Raw genomic sequence first — 18,895 nt, 5'->3', positions numbered from 1 at the left:
GCCCAGAAACAAAGCGCAGTAAGAATGTTGCTGGACGAGTCCAATTCTAGCGACAGGAATTCCCCCGTCATCTCCATACTTGGATTTGGTGGGGTTGGAAAGACTACTTTCGCCAGGTACGTCCTTGCAGACGAACAAGTTCAAAAGCATTTCGATCTCAAAGTGTGGATTTATGTGTCCGATAAATTCGATGAGCTGGAGATCACGAAGCAGATCATAACATCTATCTCCAGAATCAAGCCTCGGGAGCTTCTTCAGGTAAAGAATACGAGCTACCTTCGGAGGGTTCTTAGAGACAAGTTGATTGGGAAAAGGTTTTTGCTCGTCCTTGATGATGTGTGGGATACCAGATGGGAGGCACTTCGCCATTGTCTAACATATGCAGAGAAGGGTAGCAAGATATTGATCACGGCTAGAGAGGAAAAAAGTGTAGATGTGATGGGTCCTGTGAGAAAAATCTTGTTGGAGGGTTTAGTGTCCGAGGCTTTTAGGTTATTATTCGAAGCATGTGCTTTTCCTAGTGGGATGGGTTATTTTTGCTGTCCGGAATTAGAACCTGTTGGCATGGAGATTGCTAAGAAGCTGAAAGGTAACCCTCTTGCAGCAAAGACCGTGGGTAAACTGCTAAGTGCTAACCTTCATCACAGTTATTGGAGAAGCATTTTGACGAGCGATTTATGGAAACTAGAACAGGAGCCTAATGACATCATGCCAGCACATCTGCAGCGCTGCTTTGCTTGTTGTAGTATATTTCCTAAAGGTTACAAGTTCATCAAAGAAAGGTTAGTCCACATGTGGATGGCACAAGGATTCATTCAAACCCAGACAGCATTTGTAACAATGGAGGACGCAGGGGGAGAGTACTTCAATAATTTGCTGCAGAGGTCTTTCTTTGAACGAGGTGAACGCTCTAATGATGTTTTCTATTATATGAATGATCTAATCCATGACTTGGCGCATTTTGTTTCCATGCATGATTGCCTTAGAATTGACAGCGATCAGATAGGAGTGATATCACGAACGGTTCGCCATTTATCCATCAGGATCGATAGATTAGATGAAGTCAGGAAAGTTGCTGAATTAAAAAATTCGCGCACTCTTCGCTTTGTATTTAACGGGCATGTGCCTAATTATTCTCAGATTCTTCAAGATGTATTGAAAGAGCTAAAAAGCATACGTGTCCTTGATTTATCTGACTGTCATTTGGCAAATTTGCCAGAGATGGGCCATTTAATACATTTAAGATACTTGGATCTCTCTTCTAATGATTTTGAAATGCCTCCAAGATCCTTATCTATGCTCTACCACCTACAGGTTTTGAATTTACAAAACTGTCGAATTCATAGTTTGCCCAGTGACGTAAACAAGCTGATCAACTTACGCCATCTTAAAGCAAATAGTAATGTAGTTTCGATGGTTGCAAATATTGGGAAACTAACATCCCTTCAAGAATTGTCACTATTTGAGGTTGACAAGAATAGAGGAAACCATATTAAAGAGCTGAAGAACATGAGGAATCTTGGAGGACAACTTCAAATCAAATGTCTTGATGTTGTCAGGTCAAGGGAAGAGGCCATCGAGGCTGATTTGTATCAAAAAAGGCACCTTAAAGGATTGCAGTTAGAATGGGCTTCTGAAAGTGATAATGTAGAGGAGGTGATTGACGGCCTCCGACCACATAGCAACCTCAATGAGCTAACTATTAAACAGTACAGTGGTATCAGATAGCCAAATTGGCTGGATTCAAGATGGCTTTTGAATCTGAGATCCATTCATTTGAGCCATTGCAAGAGATGGGAAGCACTTCCGCCTCTTGGACAGCTGCCTTATCTCAAGGTTCTTCACATGGAAGGGTTGGATGGAGTAACACAGATTGGTTATCAGCTTTATGGTAATGATGATATTGTATTTCATCGCTTGGAAGAGCTGACATTTGACTTCATGTCTAAATGGGAGGAGTGGTTAGGAGTAGATGGAGGCCGGCGTTTGTTTCCTCGCCTTCGTAAACTCAGCATCACAAGTTGCCCAAAGCTGAAAAGATTGCCTGTTCTCTCCATGTTCAAAAATCAGCGAGATAACATCTCTCCTTCCACTTTGCAGATATCTGACTGCCCATGCATAACATGTCTTCCAGGTGAAATGCTGCATCAACTGAAAATTTTGGATGTTAAACATTGCCCAAGTCTCACAGTGTCCAGGCCTGCCAATGAAGGAAAGGAGGTTGTGTCGTCACTGGTGCGCCTCTGCGTAGAGGATGCCCCACTGCTCAAAGGGTGGTTTCTATGAAGTATGAAATGCCTTCCCTCCCTTCTAGAGTTAAATATCCAGTGTTATCCACAACCCATATCGTTTACTAAAGAGCAAGAGAGATGGCTTCAAGGTCTCATCTCTCTCCAAGACTTGCATATCAGCAATTGGGTCAACCTCCTGTCAGTGCCTGTAGGGTTGCCAAACTATTGCCACCTCGAAAAATTGTGGATAGAGGACTGTCCTGCTATCTGTTCACTTTCTGAGAGCTTGCCAACATCCTTGAAACAACTGTGCATACAAGAATGCAGTCCAGTGCTGAACGAGCGGTGCAAAAAGATGGTAGGTTCCGACTGGAACAAGATTGAACACATTCCTTACATAAGTTTAGATTCGGAGATAATCCAAGCTCCTGCAGACGTGCCCTCTTGCTGAGGTACTAATAGAATTCCTCTTTTCTTTCTTTACCATCTGTGCGAGACATGATTTAGTCATAGTTAGAACTTGATTTTTCTTAAAGAAAATAGTAAGAACTTGATAAAAGCTGTGTGAGGCATCAGTCATGCTTTAATCATTTCTATCTGATAATTTCCAAGTCCATTGTTTTAAAAAAGTGAGGCAAAGCAGTCTTGGCATACTCTGCCAATATTTTCTTATTTTCACTTCCTTTTTTCCTTGGTTTTGCAATGACCAACCAGAGATCAAGCCTTGTTTTGGAGGCATCTAAATATGTCAGGGGATAAAATCATATGAAAGCTCTGAAGGATTACTGAGGTTGGCAAAAGCCTTGATGCTGTAGATTTTTTGTTGTATGAGTTTTTGTTGGTGGGAAGCTGACTCTGGCAAAAATATCCCAGTGTAGCAACAGAAAACCTTCTAACGGGTGGACTGGCTCTTCTTGACCCTATGTCATCTTCAGTTGTTTGTCTAGACAGTGTCTACATGGTCATCTAGGAATTAGCATTATAACTAGTGATGTTCATAAATTGTAGCTCAAATACTCTTATGATGTCATGTTTTACATTATACTAGCACAAGACATACTGTTACTGATGGACATTATGATTTAGGGCATGGATGGTTGACAATAGGTACACTTTTCAGACCACATTCCTTCCTTTCTTTCTTTCTTTTTTGCCTTTTTTGAAGCAAATGTGATGGTTCACCCTGTTTTTGTTCACGAAGTGCAAAGGAAACAAAATGATCCAGCCACTTTTCAGACAATGATGGGACTTCCAAAAGTTTCTCGATGTTCCCTGAATGCTTACTCTAATCAAGTTTGGGTACATCTCACCTGCATCATGCTAGTTGTGCAAATAAGATGGATGGATTAGTTTTCCTCAAGAAAAGTAATGGAAAATTAATCTACATTTTTATGAGTCGTGCATCAGTTACATTTAGTCAAGAAAAAAATGTAACATATTAGACACACTAAAGGAGTCAAGACTACATCTGCCAGTTTAATTGGTTCTTTAGTAGAGGAATGCCCTGGCTAATAAGCTTCCATGGTCTATTTCCTTCTGTCCATAGTAATTTAGCGTCTGTGCTGTTTCTCGAATGATTTTTTTTTTTCATGATCTTTCTCTTGGGAGTCAACAAAAGCAGAAATTTATTTTCCTTCCATCCACTCATCATACCATATCTCAAAAACTAATTCTAAAATTTAATCCTTCAGTTTTGAGCTTAAGTGAGTTAAATTTTGATGGTGAATGCAACCACGATTAGAGTTCAGTCCAAGAACACCGTATTTTATGTTCATTTGCAGAATTTTATAACCTGAAGCAGTTGGCGCGAACCTGGAAGTTGCTATACTATTCAAAACATTCCGCTGTATATGTATCCAACTGTTCTAGATGAGAATAATACACTGACTACAGAGTACCGACATGAAATTTCAAATACAAATTTTGGCTCAGTCCAGTATCAGAGATGGTAAGATATAACAGTCTCGGACTCTCAGCGCTTTCTTTCTATACTGGATTCATCAAATCTTTGACATGTGTTTCATGTGCAAAGGCCTTTCTATTTGATTGGATGATTCAAATTTTGGACTAAATTTAGTAATTAAAAATTCCTCTTTTTTTTATCAATCACAAATTACCAGGAAAGAAAAAAAAAATCACCTTGAGCCATTCACCCTGTTTCATAACAATGCTAAGAAAAAATCACGTTTACTTATGTTTCATTTTTCAACAGCCCTATATCAGACATTTAGGGTCACAGTTACGGGTTACTACTGGGTTTCATGCAAGAATGCAATTTCACACTGATATGAGAAGTTATGTCATAGCCAATGGTGTAGCTCTTTATTATGAAAGGTGAATGGATTGCCCAGTGGTATGTGTTTTTTTTATGAAAATTAAAAAAAAAAAAAAAAAAAAAAAGATAGCCAAGAGCATTGAACCACACTAGATTCTTGAGGGCAGCAAATTTTGTTCCAGTCATGTGGTTTGGAGCATACTAGTTTCTTGTCTCAACTTGCACGATGAAAATTATTGTGTCTTTGAACTGAAGTGCCAGGGCAATATATAGAATGTACCACCAAACAATTAGTTGAAGTTCTAATATATATATATTACAAAAGCTCTGACAAGAGTCTAGTCGAAGTATAAGAAAGAGGACAAATATAGCACAAGTAGAAAGGAAGACCTATAAAAAAGCCTAGATCACAACTAACATACAATGAGTTCCTGGAGATTGTATGAACATGTGCATAGTCTCCGGATTGTTTTGTTCTTTATATTATATAAATAATATCCTGATCTTCAAATAGGGTTGACAAAATATAATCCGATTCGTATTCGATCCGTCATAAATAAGTTTGGATTTAGGCTGAACAGATTTAGGTCATAAACAGATCAATCCATTTAACTTATTTAATATTTTGATCGGATTTGGATTTTAGATATCTGACTCGTTTAACCCATTTAATATTTAGATTAGATTGAGTCAGACAATCCATTTAACTTGTTTAATCTGTTTAAAACCTGTTTAACCTATTTCTGACCTATTTAACCTGATCTGTTTAACCTGTTTAACTCCTTTAACTCGTTTAATATCTATTTAACTCGTTAAAAACCTACTTAATCTGTTTTTGACCCATTTAACCCAACTTGTTTAACTTGTTTAACCCATTCAATCTATTTAATTTGTTTAACCTAATTTGACTTATTTAATAAATGGGTTAAACTAGTCGGATCGGATTACCTGTTTAATAAATAGGTTGGGTTCAGACTTGAATTTTTGACCCATTTAATAAACAGATCGGATTTGGATTGATGATTTTCTGACCCAGCCCGTATTGATCTAATCTGTTTATGACCCGACCAGATTCAATTGTCACCCCTACCTTCAAGTGCCATAAATTACCATCTAAATGAAAATTCAATTTTTATTTTAGATCAGGAGATTTCCAAATGTCAGGGAACTCTCAAATTCAATCTAATACACCATAAGTGGAAGAAATGAAAACAACCTTGAATTCCAATTCATTTGAGATGTAGGTGTCCTAGTTCAAAAAGCTGACAGATTCGCGATCCTTGTGTAAAAGCTCAGTGAGGCAGGGATAATTTATGCCTTATTTTGGAAATTGAGCATTTTTCTATCTAAATATTTGATCCGGTGGAATGTGGAGAAGAATATGGTGCTTGTATCTTATATTGATTATCTGAAGCTTCTTTTTGTTTATGTTACCAAGCATCTAACATCTGACTGATTAACTTGTAATGCCCCTACACATCTTTCCATTAATATGGTGGTTAAGAACAGTTGTCCAGATAATCACTCATCATGCATTTTACCTTTTCCTGCTATTAATGGAAAATCTGCAATATATTTTTGTCAAATTACTTTTTGATTTAGCTCCTTTTTGTGAATTATCACTGCTGAATATGAGGATAATGGACGGAAGTAAGTTCATGAACTCTGTTTTGGTGAATTGCTTGCTAGTTTGATGGCTGATTAATTGAAATTGATGGTTCGACTTAGATGTCTTGCATCCTAGCTTATAAATTTCATGAGAATCAGGCAGATGAGCATTGATGGTCTCGATTCAGAAGGAACGAGGGATGGGATTTATTCTGTCATGATGTTTTTACAGCCAATGTGTGATGTGTTCTAAGCTTTATCCATGTGATGATGTTGAACTAAATTTTTATATATCATTGTTAATATATTTTGATCTTGTTAGTTCTTAATTGAAGTATAATTAGTAAAAATTGCAAATTATCATGTGCACAACTTATTTTGCTTTGCGCAGAGGTCTAGAACATCAATTCATAATGGCAATTGGTTCTGTTGAGGTCTATTGCCCTTAGTACAGAACCATCTCCTCCACCGAATCGTGAGGTATTGTCCGCTCTGGAACGGGGCCCGGGTCTCTGACCCGGTGTCACCCATCCCTCACGGTTTTGCCCCGCAAAAGGTGCCTCACGTGGGAGAGGAGGAACTCGCACTAATAAGCAGTAGGCTCTCTTGATTGTATCCGGTATGGAATTTTCGGGCTCGATGCCCCCGATGCCCATCCCACAACAGCCCCCCCAGCAAGGGAGCGTACTGCTGCAGGTAGGGGACGGTATCCCACAGACGGCGCCAACTATTGAGATCTACTGCCCTTAGTACGGAACCATCTCCTCCACCCAATCGTGAGGTATTGTTCGCTCTGGAGTGGAGCCCGGGCCTCTGACTCGGTGTCACCCGCCCCTCACGGTTTTGCCCCGCAAAAGGCGCCTCACGTGGGAGAGGGGGAACTCGCACTAATAAGCAGTAGGCTCTCTTGATTGTATCCGGTATGGGACTTTCGGGCCTTTGAAGGCAAAAGGCCCCGACCAACATGGCTCGATCGCCGATCGTCGAACCAACGGCTCGATCATCGATCGTCGATCGCTGACCAACACGGCTCGATCGTCGATCGCCGAATCAACGGCTCGATCACCGATCGCCGAACCAACGGCTCGATCACCGACCAACATGGCTCGATCGCCGATCATCGAATCAACGGCTCGATCGTCGATCGCCGAATCAACGTCTCGATCATCGATCGTCGAACCAACGGCTCGATCACCGACCAACACGGCTCGATCGCTGATCATCGAATCAACGGCTCGATCATCGGTCGTCGAATCAACGGTTCGATCATCGATCGTCGAACCGATGGCCTCGACCTCTGAAGGCAAAAGGCTCTGGCCAACACGGCTCGATCGCCAATCAATGGCTTGATCACCGATCGTCGAACCAATGGTTCGATCGTCGACCAACACGGCTCGATCACCGATCGCCGAATCAACGGCTCGATCGTCAATCGCCGAATCAACGGCTCGATCACCGATCGCCGAACCAACGGCTCGATCGCCGACCAACACGGCTCGATCGTCGGTCACCGAATCAATAGCTCGATCATCGATCGCCGAACCGACGGCCCCACCTCTGAAGGCAAAGGGCTTCGACCAACACGGCTGGCTAACTTGCCAACTTAGCTTCGACTAAGAAAGGGCAAAATGCCAAGACAACCGCGACATACCCGCCCGACCAAGGTCTGGGCAACGAATATTCGACTTGCGACATACCGACCCGGTCACGATCGATCGAAGGATATTCGGCTTGCCACCGTCTATCATATGACTCGATATGCTACGTCAACGGATATTCGATTTGCGACATACCGACCCGATCACGACTGATCGAAGGATATTCGGTTTGCCATCGTTTATCATACACCCTGACGTGCATGTCCGATCAAGGGCCGGACAACGGATATTCGACTTGCCATCGTTATCCTATCCGAATACGTCGGACGTTACTCGACTATCGGATACGTCGGATGCTACTCAACTATCAGACTCTACGGGATGATCGTGTCATGCTACGTTTAGAGGTCGGTCGACCTCCGACCCAACGTGCGTGCTCGACCTGCAGTCGGGACGACCGACGTTGGATTGTTAGTTGATGCGATCGCCAGAGTCGGGGCAAGACATGATGGAAAACCACTCCTTTCGCCCGAAGCCGTCGCCCACGTGTCCAAGCGAGCCAACATGACATCGGACTTAGAAGTGGGGGGGGGGGGCAACTGTTGGGATATACCGACTGACCCCCATACGCCGACTTACCCTCGGATCGGTCTGACCGACGATCGACGGATGACTCCGACCGATACCCGACTCTCGCAACACCCCCGACTATCCATCGGAGGGTCCCTGTGCTGTCACCCGGTATTCCTCGACCAGGCCCCGACATACAGTCGGTTGACTCCTTCAAACGCCGTACGACTGCTGGAGACTGTCCGTCCTGACAGCGGCGTGCGGCTTAGCCGCCCTGGGGTATTATCCCACCTAAGGCATGGGTCAACCCAGGTGATTTGACAGCCCCACGGCGATTTGACAGTCCTCGACGATTTGACAGCTCTCCCATTGTCTGCGTCATTAATGACGGTGTCATACCGCGCCCTACTATAAACGGGGAAGGCAACAGTGCTGAGGAGAGGTTCTTTCAAAACCCCTGAACTCTCCCCTCTCTAGCTCTCTCTTTCTCATCGCTGAGCTTCTTGATTCTTTTCTACTGTTGCCTAGTCTCCTCTCTGACTTGACCGTCGGAGGATCCCCGCTGGAGACACCTCCGATCAGTGCGGACTTCTTTTGCAGGCGTTCGCTCTCGGCAACCAGGCGACGAGGGGATTGGCCGCAACAAGTTCCACAAAAAGAAAAAAAAAATCATAATGGCTGACTAATTTGGGAGTTGATATTTTTTGTTTGATGCAGAGAAATTGACAGATTGTTGAGGTGGAAGTGATTCATGTGGGTAGGCAAGCCCTGCCCTTATATAAAATCAAGAAATGAGCACAAGGGCATGTGAATCACTTTTCAACAGCCTACTTTAGTGTTACTCTAATCATCAGTTTCTTCTTGAGAGGAATGATGATCGTGGATTTAAAAGGAACATCATGAAAGACCAAAACGGGGGACCATCTGAATGTTATAACCACCAGATATATTTATATATGATGCGTCAGACGCTTGATCATGACAGATAGAAAACTTTCTTTGAAAATATCATCCGGCTTTCCAGCTTTCCATCAAGAAAAAACACTTGGACAAATGCTGTACTGTGGCACTCTGAAAGCTTCGATGAATACGTCACTTGATTGTCTGCCGGTCATGTAATGTTGTGCTGTTGCAATAGCTTTGTCACTTGCCTGCAAGATCGTATGACTCGAAACAGGGCCGGCTCTGAGGTAGATTGAACAGGACGATCGTCTTAGGCCCCAGATCCTGCATTGATGTTCCAATGAGATATAAGGATAACTTTTTATAATATTATAATAAAAAATAATTAAATAAATTAATAATGAATTTTACATGCTACTAAACGAATATATCTATAAAAAATTATTGTACGTAGATTAATTTTTTAATGATAATTAATATTTAAAATATATTAAATTTTAATAGAAAAGATTTTATTTTTTTATTTGATTTCAAATCTAAAAAATATGAGGACTGATCCTGCGTAGAAACCTTAGGATGCCAGAAAGTGACGACGAGCCCCTCTCAAAGCTCCTCTCTGCCAAACGGGTCTCAACCAACGTGCATAAGTCGTGCACACGTCCAGTTGCCGCTGCTGCATCAACCTTCAGAAAAGGGAAGGCAAATGCGGGCTTTCCGCGCCGCCACCCCCCCCCCCCCCCCCACCCCCACCATGAGCCCCCAAACCTGGGCCACAACCTTCGTATACCCCACAGTCCCCAAATGGGCCGGCCCAGCCGTCCCCACGCCAACCAATAATTTCTCAAGCGCGACTGAAGTCGGGGTCAACCGGGAGGTCTGCGGAGGGAACGCTTGCTAGATTCCTGGTAGGTCTATCCCACATATTCTTTCGCACATGCATCATCTTGCTGGATCGGCTGCGAGGAAGTGAGGGCACCAGAGGAGGATACCTCGATTGCAGACTTTCTATGGCTCATCAACTGGGCGAATGGTTTGGATCTGCTGTGGTAGGCCAGCTGGTTAGCAGGGCCGATTCCTATCTGCAGGACCGGAGAGAGCGGCGGGCCGGCGTTCGGGAGAACCTGGAAAAACTGAGGGGTCATCTCAGAAAGATCAGCGACGTGGTCGATCTCACTCATGGCAGGTCAATCAAGAACCCTAGATTGGAAGCATGGCTGATCAAACTCAAGAATGCAGCCTATGACGCCGAAGATGTGCTGGATGTGTTCGAGTACGAGCGCCTTAAAGAGCAGGTTAATTCATCTTTCTCCCATTGCATCCGCAAACGTCTTCGTACATTTGCCAGTAGCTTCAACTTCTGTGACGACAGCGGGAAGTGGTTGAAAGAAATTGTGGATGGATTCGATACAATTGCTGCCGAGGCATCGGATTATTGTTGTAGGTGGTTCGAGTCGGATGGTTGCTCGCCCGCCATCTCGGATGAGAATGAGGATGATCGGACCACCACCTCAACTTTAAGATCCGAAGAGGAAGTGTACGGTCGTGAAGCCGTGAAACGAGATGCCGTAAGAATGTTGCTGGACGAGTCTGATTCTAGTGCCAGGAATGCCCCCGTCATCTCCATACTTGGATTTGGTGGGGTTGGAAAGACGACTTTCGCCAAGTACGTCCTGGCAGATGAAGAAATTCAAACTCATTTCGATCTCAAAGTGTGGGTTTATGTGTCCGATAAATTCGACAAGTTGGAGATCATGAAGCAGATCATAACATCTATCTCCCAAATAAAGCCTCACAAGCTTGTTCAGGTAAAGAATATGGATTACCTTCTGAGTGTTCTTAGAGAGAACTTGATTGGGAAAAGGTTTTTGCTCGTCCTTGATGATGTGTGGGATACCAAATGGGAGGCACTATGCGATTATCTAACATATGCTGAAAAGGGTAGCAAGATATTGGTCACGGCTAGAGAGGAAAAGAGTGTAGATGTGAGGGGTCGACCCGTGAGAAAAATCTTCTTGGAGGGTTTAGCATACAGGGATTTTTGGTTATTTTTCGAAGCATGTGCATTCGGTAACGAGAGGGTTTCTTTATTTCATTGGCCGGAATTAAAACTTGTTGGCATGGAGATTGCTAAGAAGCTGAAAGGCAACCCTCTTGCAGCAAAGACCGTGGGTAAACTGCTAAGTGCTAACATTGATCACAGTTATTGGACAAGCATTTTGACGAGTGATTTATGGAAACTAGAACAGGGGCCTAATGACATCATGCCAGCTTTGAGATTGAGCTATCGGCGGCTACCAGCACATCTGCAGCGCTGCTTTGCTTACTGTAGTATATTTCCCAAAGGTTACAAGTTCATCAAAGAAAGGTTGGTCCATATGTGGATGGCACATGGGTTCATTCAAACCTGGGATGAACACCCGAAATTGGAGGATATAGGGGAAAGCTACTTCAATGATTTGCTGCAGAGGTCTTTCTTTATACGAGGTGAACACTCTAATGATGAATTATACTACATGCATGATCTAATCCATGACTTGGCGCATTTTGTTTCCATGCATGATTACCTTAGAATTGACAGTGATCGGATAGGAGTAATATCAACAACAGTTCGCCATTTATCCATCAGGACTGATAGATTAGATGAAGTCCGGAAAGTTCCTGAATTAGAAAAATTGCGCACTCTTCGCTTTGTATTTACCGAGGGTGGGCCTGATTATTCTCAGACTCTTGAAGATGTATTGAAAAAGCTGAAAAGCATACGCGTGCTTGATTTTTCTGACTGTCGTTTGAATAAGTTGCCAGAGATAGGCCACTTGATACATTTAAGATACTTGGATCTCTCTTCTAATAGTTTTGAAATGCTGCCAAGTTCATTAACTATGCTTTACCACCTTCAAGTCTTGAATTTACGGAACTGTAAAATTTGTAGTTTGCCCAGTGACATAAACAAGCTGATCAAGTTACGCCATCTTAAAGCAGAAAGTGATGTTGTTTCTACGATTGCAAACATTGGGAAGCTAACTTCCCTTAAAGAATTGTCGCTATTTGAGGTTGACGAGAACAGGGGAAACCATATTAAAGAGCTGGAGAACATGAGTCATCTTGGAGGACAACTTCACATCAAATGTCTTGATGTTGTCAAGACAAGGGAAGAGGCCAACAAGGCACATTTGGATGAAAAATATTACCTTAAAGGATTGCAGTTAGAATGGGCTTCTGAAAGTGATAATGTAGAGGAGGTGCTTGAAGGCCTCCAGCCACCTGACAATCTTAAAGAGCTAACTATTAAACGGTACAGTGGCACCAGATCTCCAACTTGGCTGGGTCCAAGATGGCTTTCGGATCTGACATCCATTCATTTGAGCTATTGTGAGAGATGGAACGTGCTCCCGCCTCTTGGACAGCTGCAACATCTCAAGGCTCTTCACATGGAAGGGTTGAATGCAGTAACACAGATTGGTCATCAACTTTATGGTAACGACGGTATCGTGTTTCCTTCCTTGGAAGTGCTGACATTCAAGTTCATGTCAAGATGGGAGGTGTGGTTAGGAGTAGTTGAAGGCCGGCGTTCGTTTCCTCGCCTTCGTAAACTCAGCATCGCAAGTTGCCCAGAGCTGAAAAGATTGCCTGTTCTCTCCATGTTCAAAAATCAGCGAGATAACATCTCTCCTTCCACTTTGCTGATATCTGACTGCCCATGCATAACATGTCTTCCTGGTGAAATGCTGCATCAACTGAAAATCTTGGGTGTTAAACGTTGCCCCAGTCTCTCAGTGTCCCCGCCTGGCAATGAAGGAGAGGAGGTTGTGTTGTCACTTGTTCGCCTCTGCATAGAGGATACCCCTCTGCTCAAGGGGTGGTTTCTGTCGAAAGGCCTTCCCTCCCTTCTAGAGTTACATGTCCATTGTTATCCACAACTCATATCGTTCAGTAGAGACCAAGAGATGTGGCTTGAAGGTCTCGTCTCTCTCCAAGACTTGCATATCGTCAAGTGTATCTACCTTCTGTCACTACCTGTAGGGCTGCCAAATATTTCCCACCTTGAAAAATTGTGGATAGAGAACTGTCCTGCTATCTGGTCACTTCGTGAGAGATTGCCGACATCCTTGAAACAACTGTGCATACGAGAATGCAGTCCATTGCTGAATAATCGGTGCAAAAGGATGGTAGGTTCAGATTGGGACAAGATCGAACATATTCCTTACATAACTCTAGATTCAGAGACAATCCAAGCTCCTGCAGCTGTGCCCTCTTGCTAAGGTACCAGTAGAATTCCTCTTTTCTTCCTCTACCATCTGTGTTAGACATGATTGAGTCATAGTTCCTGATTTTTCTTAAAGAAAATAGTAAGAACTTGATAAAAGCTGTGTGAGGCATTAGTTATGCTTTAATCATTTCTGTCTGATAATTTCCTAGTCCGATGTTTTAAAACAGTGAGGCAAAGCAGTCTTGGCATACTCTGCCAGTATTTTCTCATTTTCACTTCCTTTTCCTCGGTTTTGAGCCTTGTGTTGGGGGCATCTTATTATGTCAAGGAATAAAAGTAGTCTCAAAGCTCTGAAGGATTACTGAAAGGCAAAAAAGTCTTGTTTGACAAAGAGTTTTTTTTTTTCCATTTTTGAAAGAGAAAAAGAGGGAGATCCATCCGTGTTATAATTATCCAGGTCCAAATTCATGGGGGCTGCCACCCAACATTCGAGCATGGAACCTTTTATTTTTAAATAAAGGGTGTGACCATTGGGGTAATTCTAACCAAAAACTTGTATCTCATGTTATAAATAACTGTTCTTTGAACATTTAATTTTGCTCTCCGATCTAATTGTAATTATTCTGTCTCTCTGTTTTTCCAACCAATTTAAATTTCATAAGCTATCACTCAATAAACAAATGATACCTTTAATTTCAAAACTTGGCAAGCCTTATTCATGAAATGCATTTTGGATACGAAAACGGTTGCTGTGGATTTCTTGTTGTATGATTTTTGGGAGTGTTATTAAAGGTATGCACAAATGTTAGTATACTATGCTGTTGTCATGCGATGCTTCTCCACTTCAAAAGAAAGAGCCATCACGGTAATTGGAAATGTTGAAACTGGAGAAACTAAGAGATGGTGGGAAGCTGATTCCGGCAAGAGCATCCCAGTGTAGCAAATGCTTCTCCACTTCTAACAAGCAGACAGTGCTCTTCTTGACCCTTTGTCATCTTCAGTGGTTTGTCTAGATGGTGTCTGCATGATCATCTAGGAATTAGCATTATAGCTACTCATGTTCATAAAATGTAGCTCACATACGTTTATGATGTCATGTTTTACATCATACTGTAACTGATGGACGTTATGATTTAGGGCATGGGTGGTTAAGATTAGGTACACTTTTCATACAACATTTATTTATTTGCTTTTTTGAAGGAAAAGCAATGGTTCACCCTGTTTCTGTTCAGGATATATGTGAAGGAAACAAAACAATCCAGCCACTTTTCGGACAACAAGATGTTCCTTGAAGGCTTACTCTAATCAAGTTTGGGTACATTTCACCTGCATCATGCTAGTTGTGCTATTAAGACGGATGGATAAATTTTCCTCAAGAAAAGTAAGGGAAAATCAATCTACATTTCTATGAGTTGTGCATCAGTTGCATTTAGTCAAGAAAAAAAAAATGTAACATATGAGATGCGCTAAAGGAGTCAAGACTACATCTGCTAATTTAATTGGTTCTTTAGTAAAGGAGAGGAATGCCGTGCCTAATAAGCTTCCATGGTCTATTTCCTTCTGTCCATGGTTATTTAGTGTCTGTGCTGTTTCTTAAACAATTTTATTTTCATTATCTCTCTCCTAGGAATCAACAAAAGCAGAAATTTATTTTCCTGCCATCCACTTATCATACCATATCTCAAAAACTCATTCTAAAATTGGATACTTCAGTTTTGAACTCAAGCAAATTAAATTTTGATGGTGGTGGTGACATGATTAGGGTTCAGTCAAGAACACCTTGGTTTATGATCTCTCTCCTGGGAATCAACAAAAGCAGAAATTTATTTTCCTTTTGTCCACTCATCATACTATATCTCGAAAACTCATTCTAAATTTTGATACTTCAGTTTTGAACTCAAGCAAGTTAAATTTTGATGGTGACATGATTAGGGTTCTGTCCAAGAACACCTTGGTTTATGTTCATTTGCAGAATTTTATAGCCTGAAGCAGTTGATGTGAGCCTAAAGCATACTAGTTTCTTTCGTCAACTCGCATGAGATGAAAATTATTGTGCCTTTGAACTCAAGTGCCAGGGCAACATATAGAATGTACTGCCGCTTAATTAGTTGGCAGTTCTAATATATATTACAAAAGCTCTGACAAGCATCTAACAAAGTATAATAAAGAGCACAAATGTAGTATAAGTAGAAAGGAAGACTCACAAAAGAGCCTAGATCGTAACTGACATACAATGAGTTCCTGGAGATTGTATGAACATGTGCAAAATCTCCATACTGTTTTGTCCTTTATGCTACATAAAATAGAATCCTGACCTGCAAGCGCCGTAAATTATCATCAAAATGAAATCTACTTTTTTATTTAGACCAGGAAATTTCCAAATGAAGTCAGGGAGCACTCAAATTTAATCTAATACACCATAAACAGAAGAAATGAAGACCACCTTGAATTCCAATTCATGGGAGACTTGGGTGTCCTAGTACGAAAAGCTGACAGATTTACAATCCTTGTGTGAAAGCTCGGTGAGCCAAGGATAATTTATGCCTCGTTTTGGAAATTGAGCATTTTTTATCTAAATATTTAATCAGGTGGAATGTGGAGAACTACTTGGCCACAAATGTTACAAATATGGTGCCTTTGTCTTGTACATATATCGATTATCTGAAGCTTCTGTTTGTTTATGTTACCATGCATGTACCATTTAACTGATTAACTTGTATACACATCTTTCCATTAAAATGGTGGTTAAGCACAGTTGTCCAGATAATCACTCATCATGCATTTTACCTTTTCCTTCTATTAATGGAAAATTTGCAATATATTTTTGTCAAATTATTTTCAATTTATCTCCTTTTTAAGATTTTTCACTGTTGAATGTGAGGATGATGGACGGAAGTAAGTTCGTGAGCTCTGTTTTGGTAAATTGCTTGCTAGTTTGATGGTTTATTAATTGAAATTTATAGTTCAACTTAGATGCCTTGCATCCAAGCTTATGAAGTTTATGAGAATCAGACAGATGAGCATTGGTTGTTTTGATTCAGAAGGAAGAAGGGATGAGATTTATTTTATCATGATGTTTTTACAGCCAATGTGTGATCTGGCTAAGCTTCACCCATGTGATGATGTTGAATTAAGTTTATATGTGTCATTATTAATATATTTTGATCTTATTAGTTTTTAGTTAGTTGAAGTATAATCAATAAAAATTGCAAATTATCATGTGCACAACTTATGCATATTCTACTTTGTGCAAAGGTCTAGAACATCAGTTCATAATGGCAATTGGTTCTAAAAAAGCAAAAAAAAAAAACATAATGGCTGACTAATTTGGGAGTTGATATTTTCCGCTTGATGTAGAGAAATTGACAGATGGGTCGGCAAGCTCTGCCCCAACATAAAATCAGGAGATGAGTACAGGAACATGTGAATCACTTCTCAACAGCCTACTTTAGTGTTACTCTAATTATCAGTTTCTTCTTCAGAGCCATGATATCGTGGAGTTCAAAGGAACATCATGAAAGACCAAAACAGGGGATCATATGAATGTTATAACAACCAGATATATTCATATCTGATGAGAAGGATGCTCGATCATGGCAGATAGAAAACTTCCTTTGAATATATCATTTGGATTCCCAGCTTTTTATTGAGAAAAACGCTTGGGTGAATGCTCCATCATGGCACTCTGAAAGCTTCATTGAGTATATCACTTAAATGTCTACCAGGCATAGGCTGTTGCAATAGCATCATCACTTGTTGCCTGCATGCCTTAATCTCACCAATTTACTTGGCTTGGTGGGAAGAGGATTATATAGCAAATCTTTGTCTCCTATGTTCTTGGCAGTGTAGCTCATGATTCAAATTTTCAAAGATGTGCCTAATCTCTGCATTTCCGAGCACCCAACATTGTTTTGGCGACTTATAATTGAGGGCATCACTCGGTACAGCATCTAGAATTTGGAGACTGACTTTTCTTGAGAAACTAAGTGAATTCTGTGTCAGAAGGGGAACGGATTCAAGAAAGTCTCAATGACAACAGTGTTTTTTATAATTTTTAAGATCTCAAAGTGTAAAGAAGAAACTAAGGAGGCCAATTTGTTCAACAAGAAGCACCTTAGGGGTTTGCACTTAGCATGGTATGATCCTATCAGTAGTTGCCACCAACATGATGCAGAAGAGGAGGTCCTTGAAATCCTCTGAAGTGAGATATTGCTTTTGTATAAAAAATTGTAATGTGATTCATCTGTACTACCAATTAGCATGTATCTACTATATGTCATTGCATTATCATGTTTGCAGCAGTATCGATATTCTTTGAGATGGTTGGTTGTTACCTATCATGATGCCAAACTTTGTGGAGCTATTTTGTGAGAGAAGTACACTTTTCTTTATTTTCATTGTCTCTTTATTTTTTATGTTTCATTGATGAGTATTTTTGACACTGTTGTTTTAGCTTTAGCTGCATTTTAGTTGATTCCATTTAAGACAATAATCTGCATGTTTGACTTTCAGCCTATTGTCTATATTTTTATTTTTCTTTTTAATATCCATCAGAGATGGCTTCTTCCCACAAATGAGAACTAGATTTAAAATTATTCTCTTGAGGCTCTATTTTCTCTCAGCCTGAATTTAATACTGATCACTACATTTCCTACATAATTGTATGGAATCTTTGGTAGTTAGAAGGAGCTGTTGAACAAGTCCTTGCAATTTGGATTTAAAGGAAACACCAATTCTCATTTGAAGCAAGTTGCTCCACTCTTTCATTCAACAATCTCTAGAACATTTTAATGTATATTACAACTTCTGCTATGGCATGAAAAGGTGAATATGGGGTGAAGGATCATTTTGGGCATCATTTCGTATTCAGATATTCATGGCCAACAACAAAATTATCAGCAACTTCCATACTTCACCAGACAACCATGAAAACTGTGAAAATTTTAGTTACCACAAATTTTGTTCGAGAAGAATAGAGAGAGAGCAGGAAAAAAAGGAAAAGAAAGAAAAGGCCCAATAGTAAACAACCTTTGCAGTATACTGTTCTTATTGGACATTTGAAGTGGTTGAAGTGTGTCTCTATCAAGCGTCAGCACCTCTCAAGCTACAGGAAGCATGACACTATTTGTAGTGCTAAACTGTCTTATTCATCCCATCAAAAAAAAAAAAAAAAAGGTCTTACTCATAAGTCTCAGCACTTCGCTTTTAAGAATTAGTAATAATCTTAGTGTTCGGGTAAATCAGAAAAACCGGATTCGGGCCTCGCTTGACGATGCTGTACTCTTTAAAATGTAGATGCTACCCAATCTGTACGCACAGAACCAAGCAAAAGCCCAGCCAAATATTTACCCTGGCTAGAAAGCTCATCAAACTATGCTACCCTGTATCAACTGCTCTGCACCGCCAAAAAAAGAAGAAGAAAAAAAAAAAAAAAGGAAGAGGAAGAAGAAGAAAAGAAAGGGAAAAAAAAAAAAAGAAAAAGAAGAGGAGGAAGAAAAAACAA

At 40.9% G+C, this 18,895-nt stretch overlaps 2 protein-coding genes across 2 annotated transcripts; both read left to right on the top strand.

The window, feature by feature from the left end:
• Positions 1-24: 24 nt before the first annotated feature.
• On the top strand, positions 25-2,286 carry LOC105052601 (putative disease resistance protein RGA4). The gene is made up of 2 exons (XM_029267603.1): positions 25-1,656; positions 1,792-2,286. Exons 1-2 carry the CDS (start codon positions 25-27, stop codon positions 2,284-2,286), a joined length of 2,127 nt encoding a protein of 708 aa, XP_029123436.1.
• Positions 2,287-10,070: 7,784 nt separating this feature from the next.
• On the top strand, positions 10,071-17,710 carry LOC109505809 (putative disease resistance protein RGA4). The gene is made up of 2 exons (XM_029267097.2): positions 10,071-13,445; positions 16,750-17,710. Exon 1 carries the CDS (start codon positions 10,193-10,195, stop codon positions 13,442-13,444), a length of 3,252 nt encoding a protein of 1,083 aa, XP_029122930.2. The 5' UTR covers positions 10,071-10,192; the 3' UTR covers position 13,445; positions 16,750-17,710.
• The last annotated feature ends 1,185 nt before the right edge of the window (positions 17,711-18,895 follow it).

Source organism: Elaeis guineensis, chromosome 2 (genome assembly GCF_000442705.2).
Source record: "Elaeis guineensis isolate ETL-2024a chromosome 2, EG11, whole genome shotgun sequence".
NCBI lineage: Eukaryota > Viridiplantae > Streptophyta > Magnoliopsida > Arecales > Arecaceae > Elaeis > Elaeis guineensis.
This window is presented reverse-complemented; position numbering and strand designations above follow the sequence as displayed.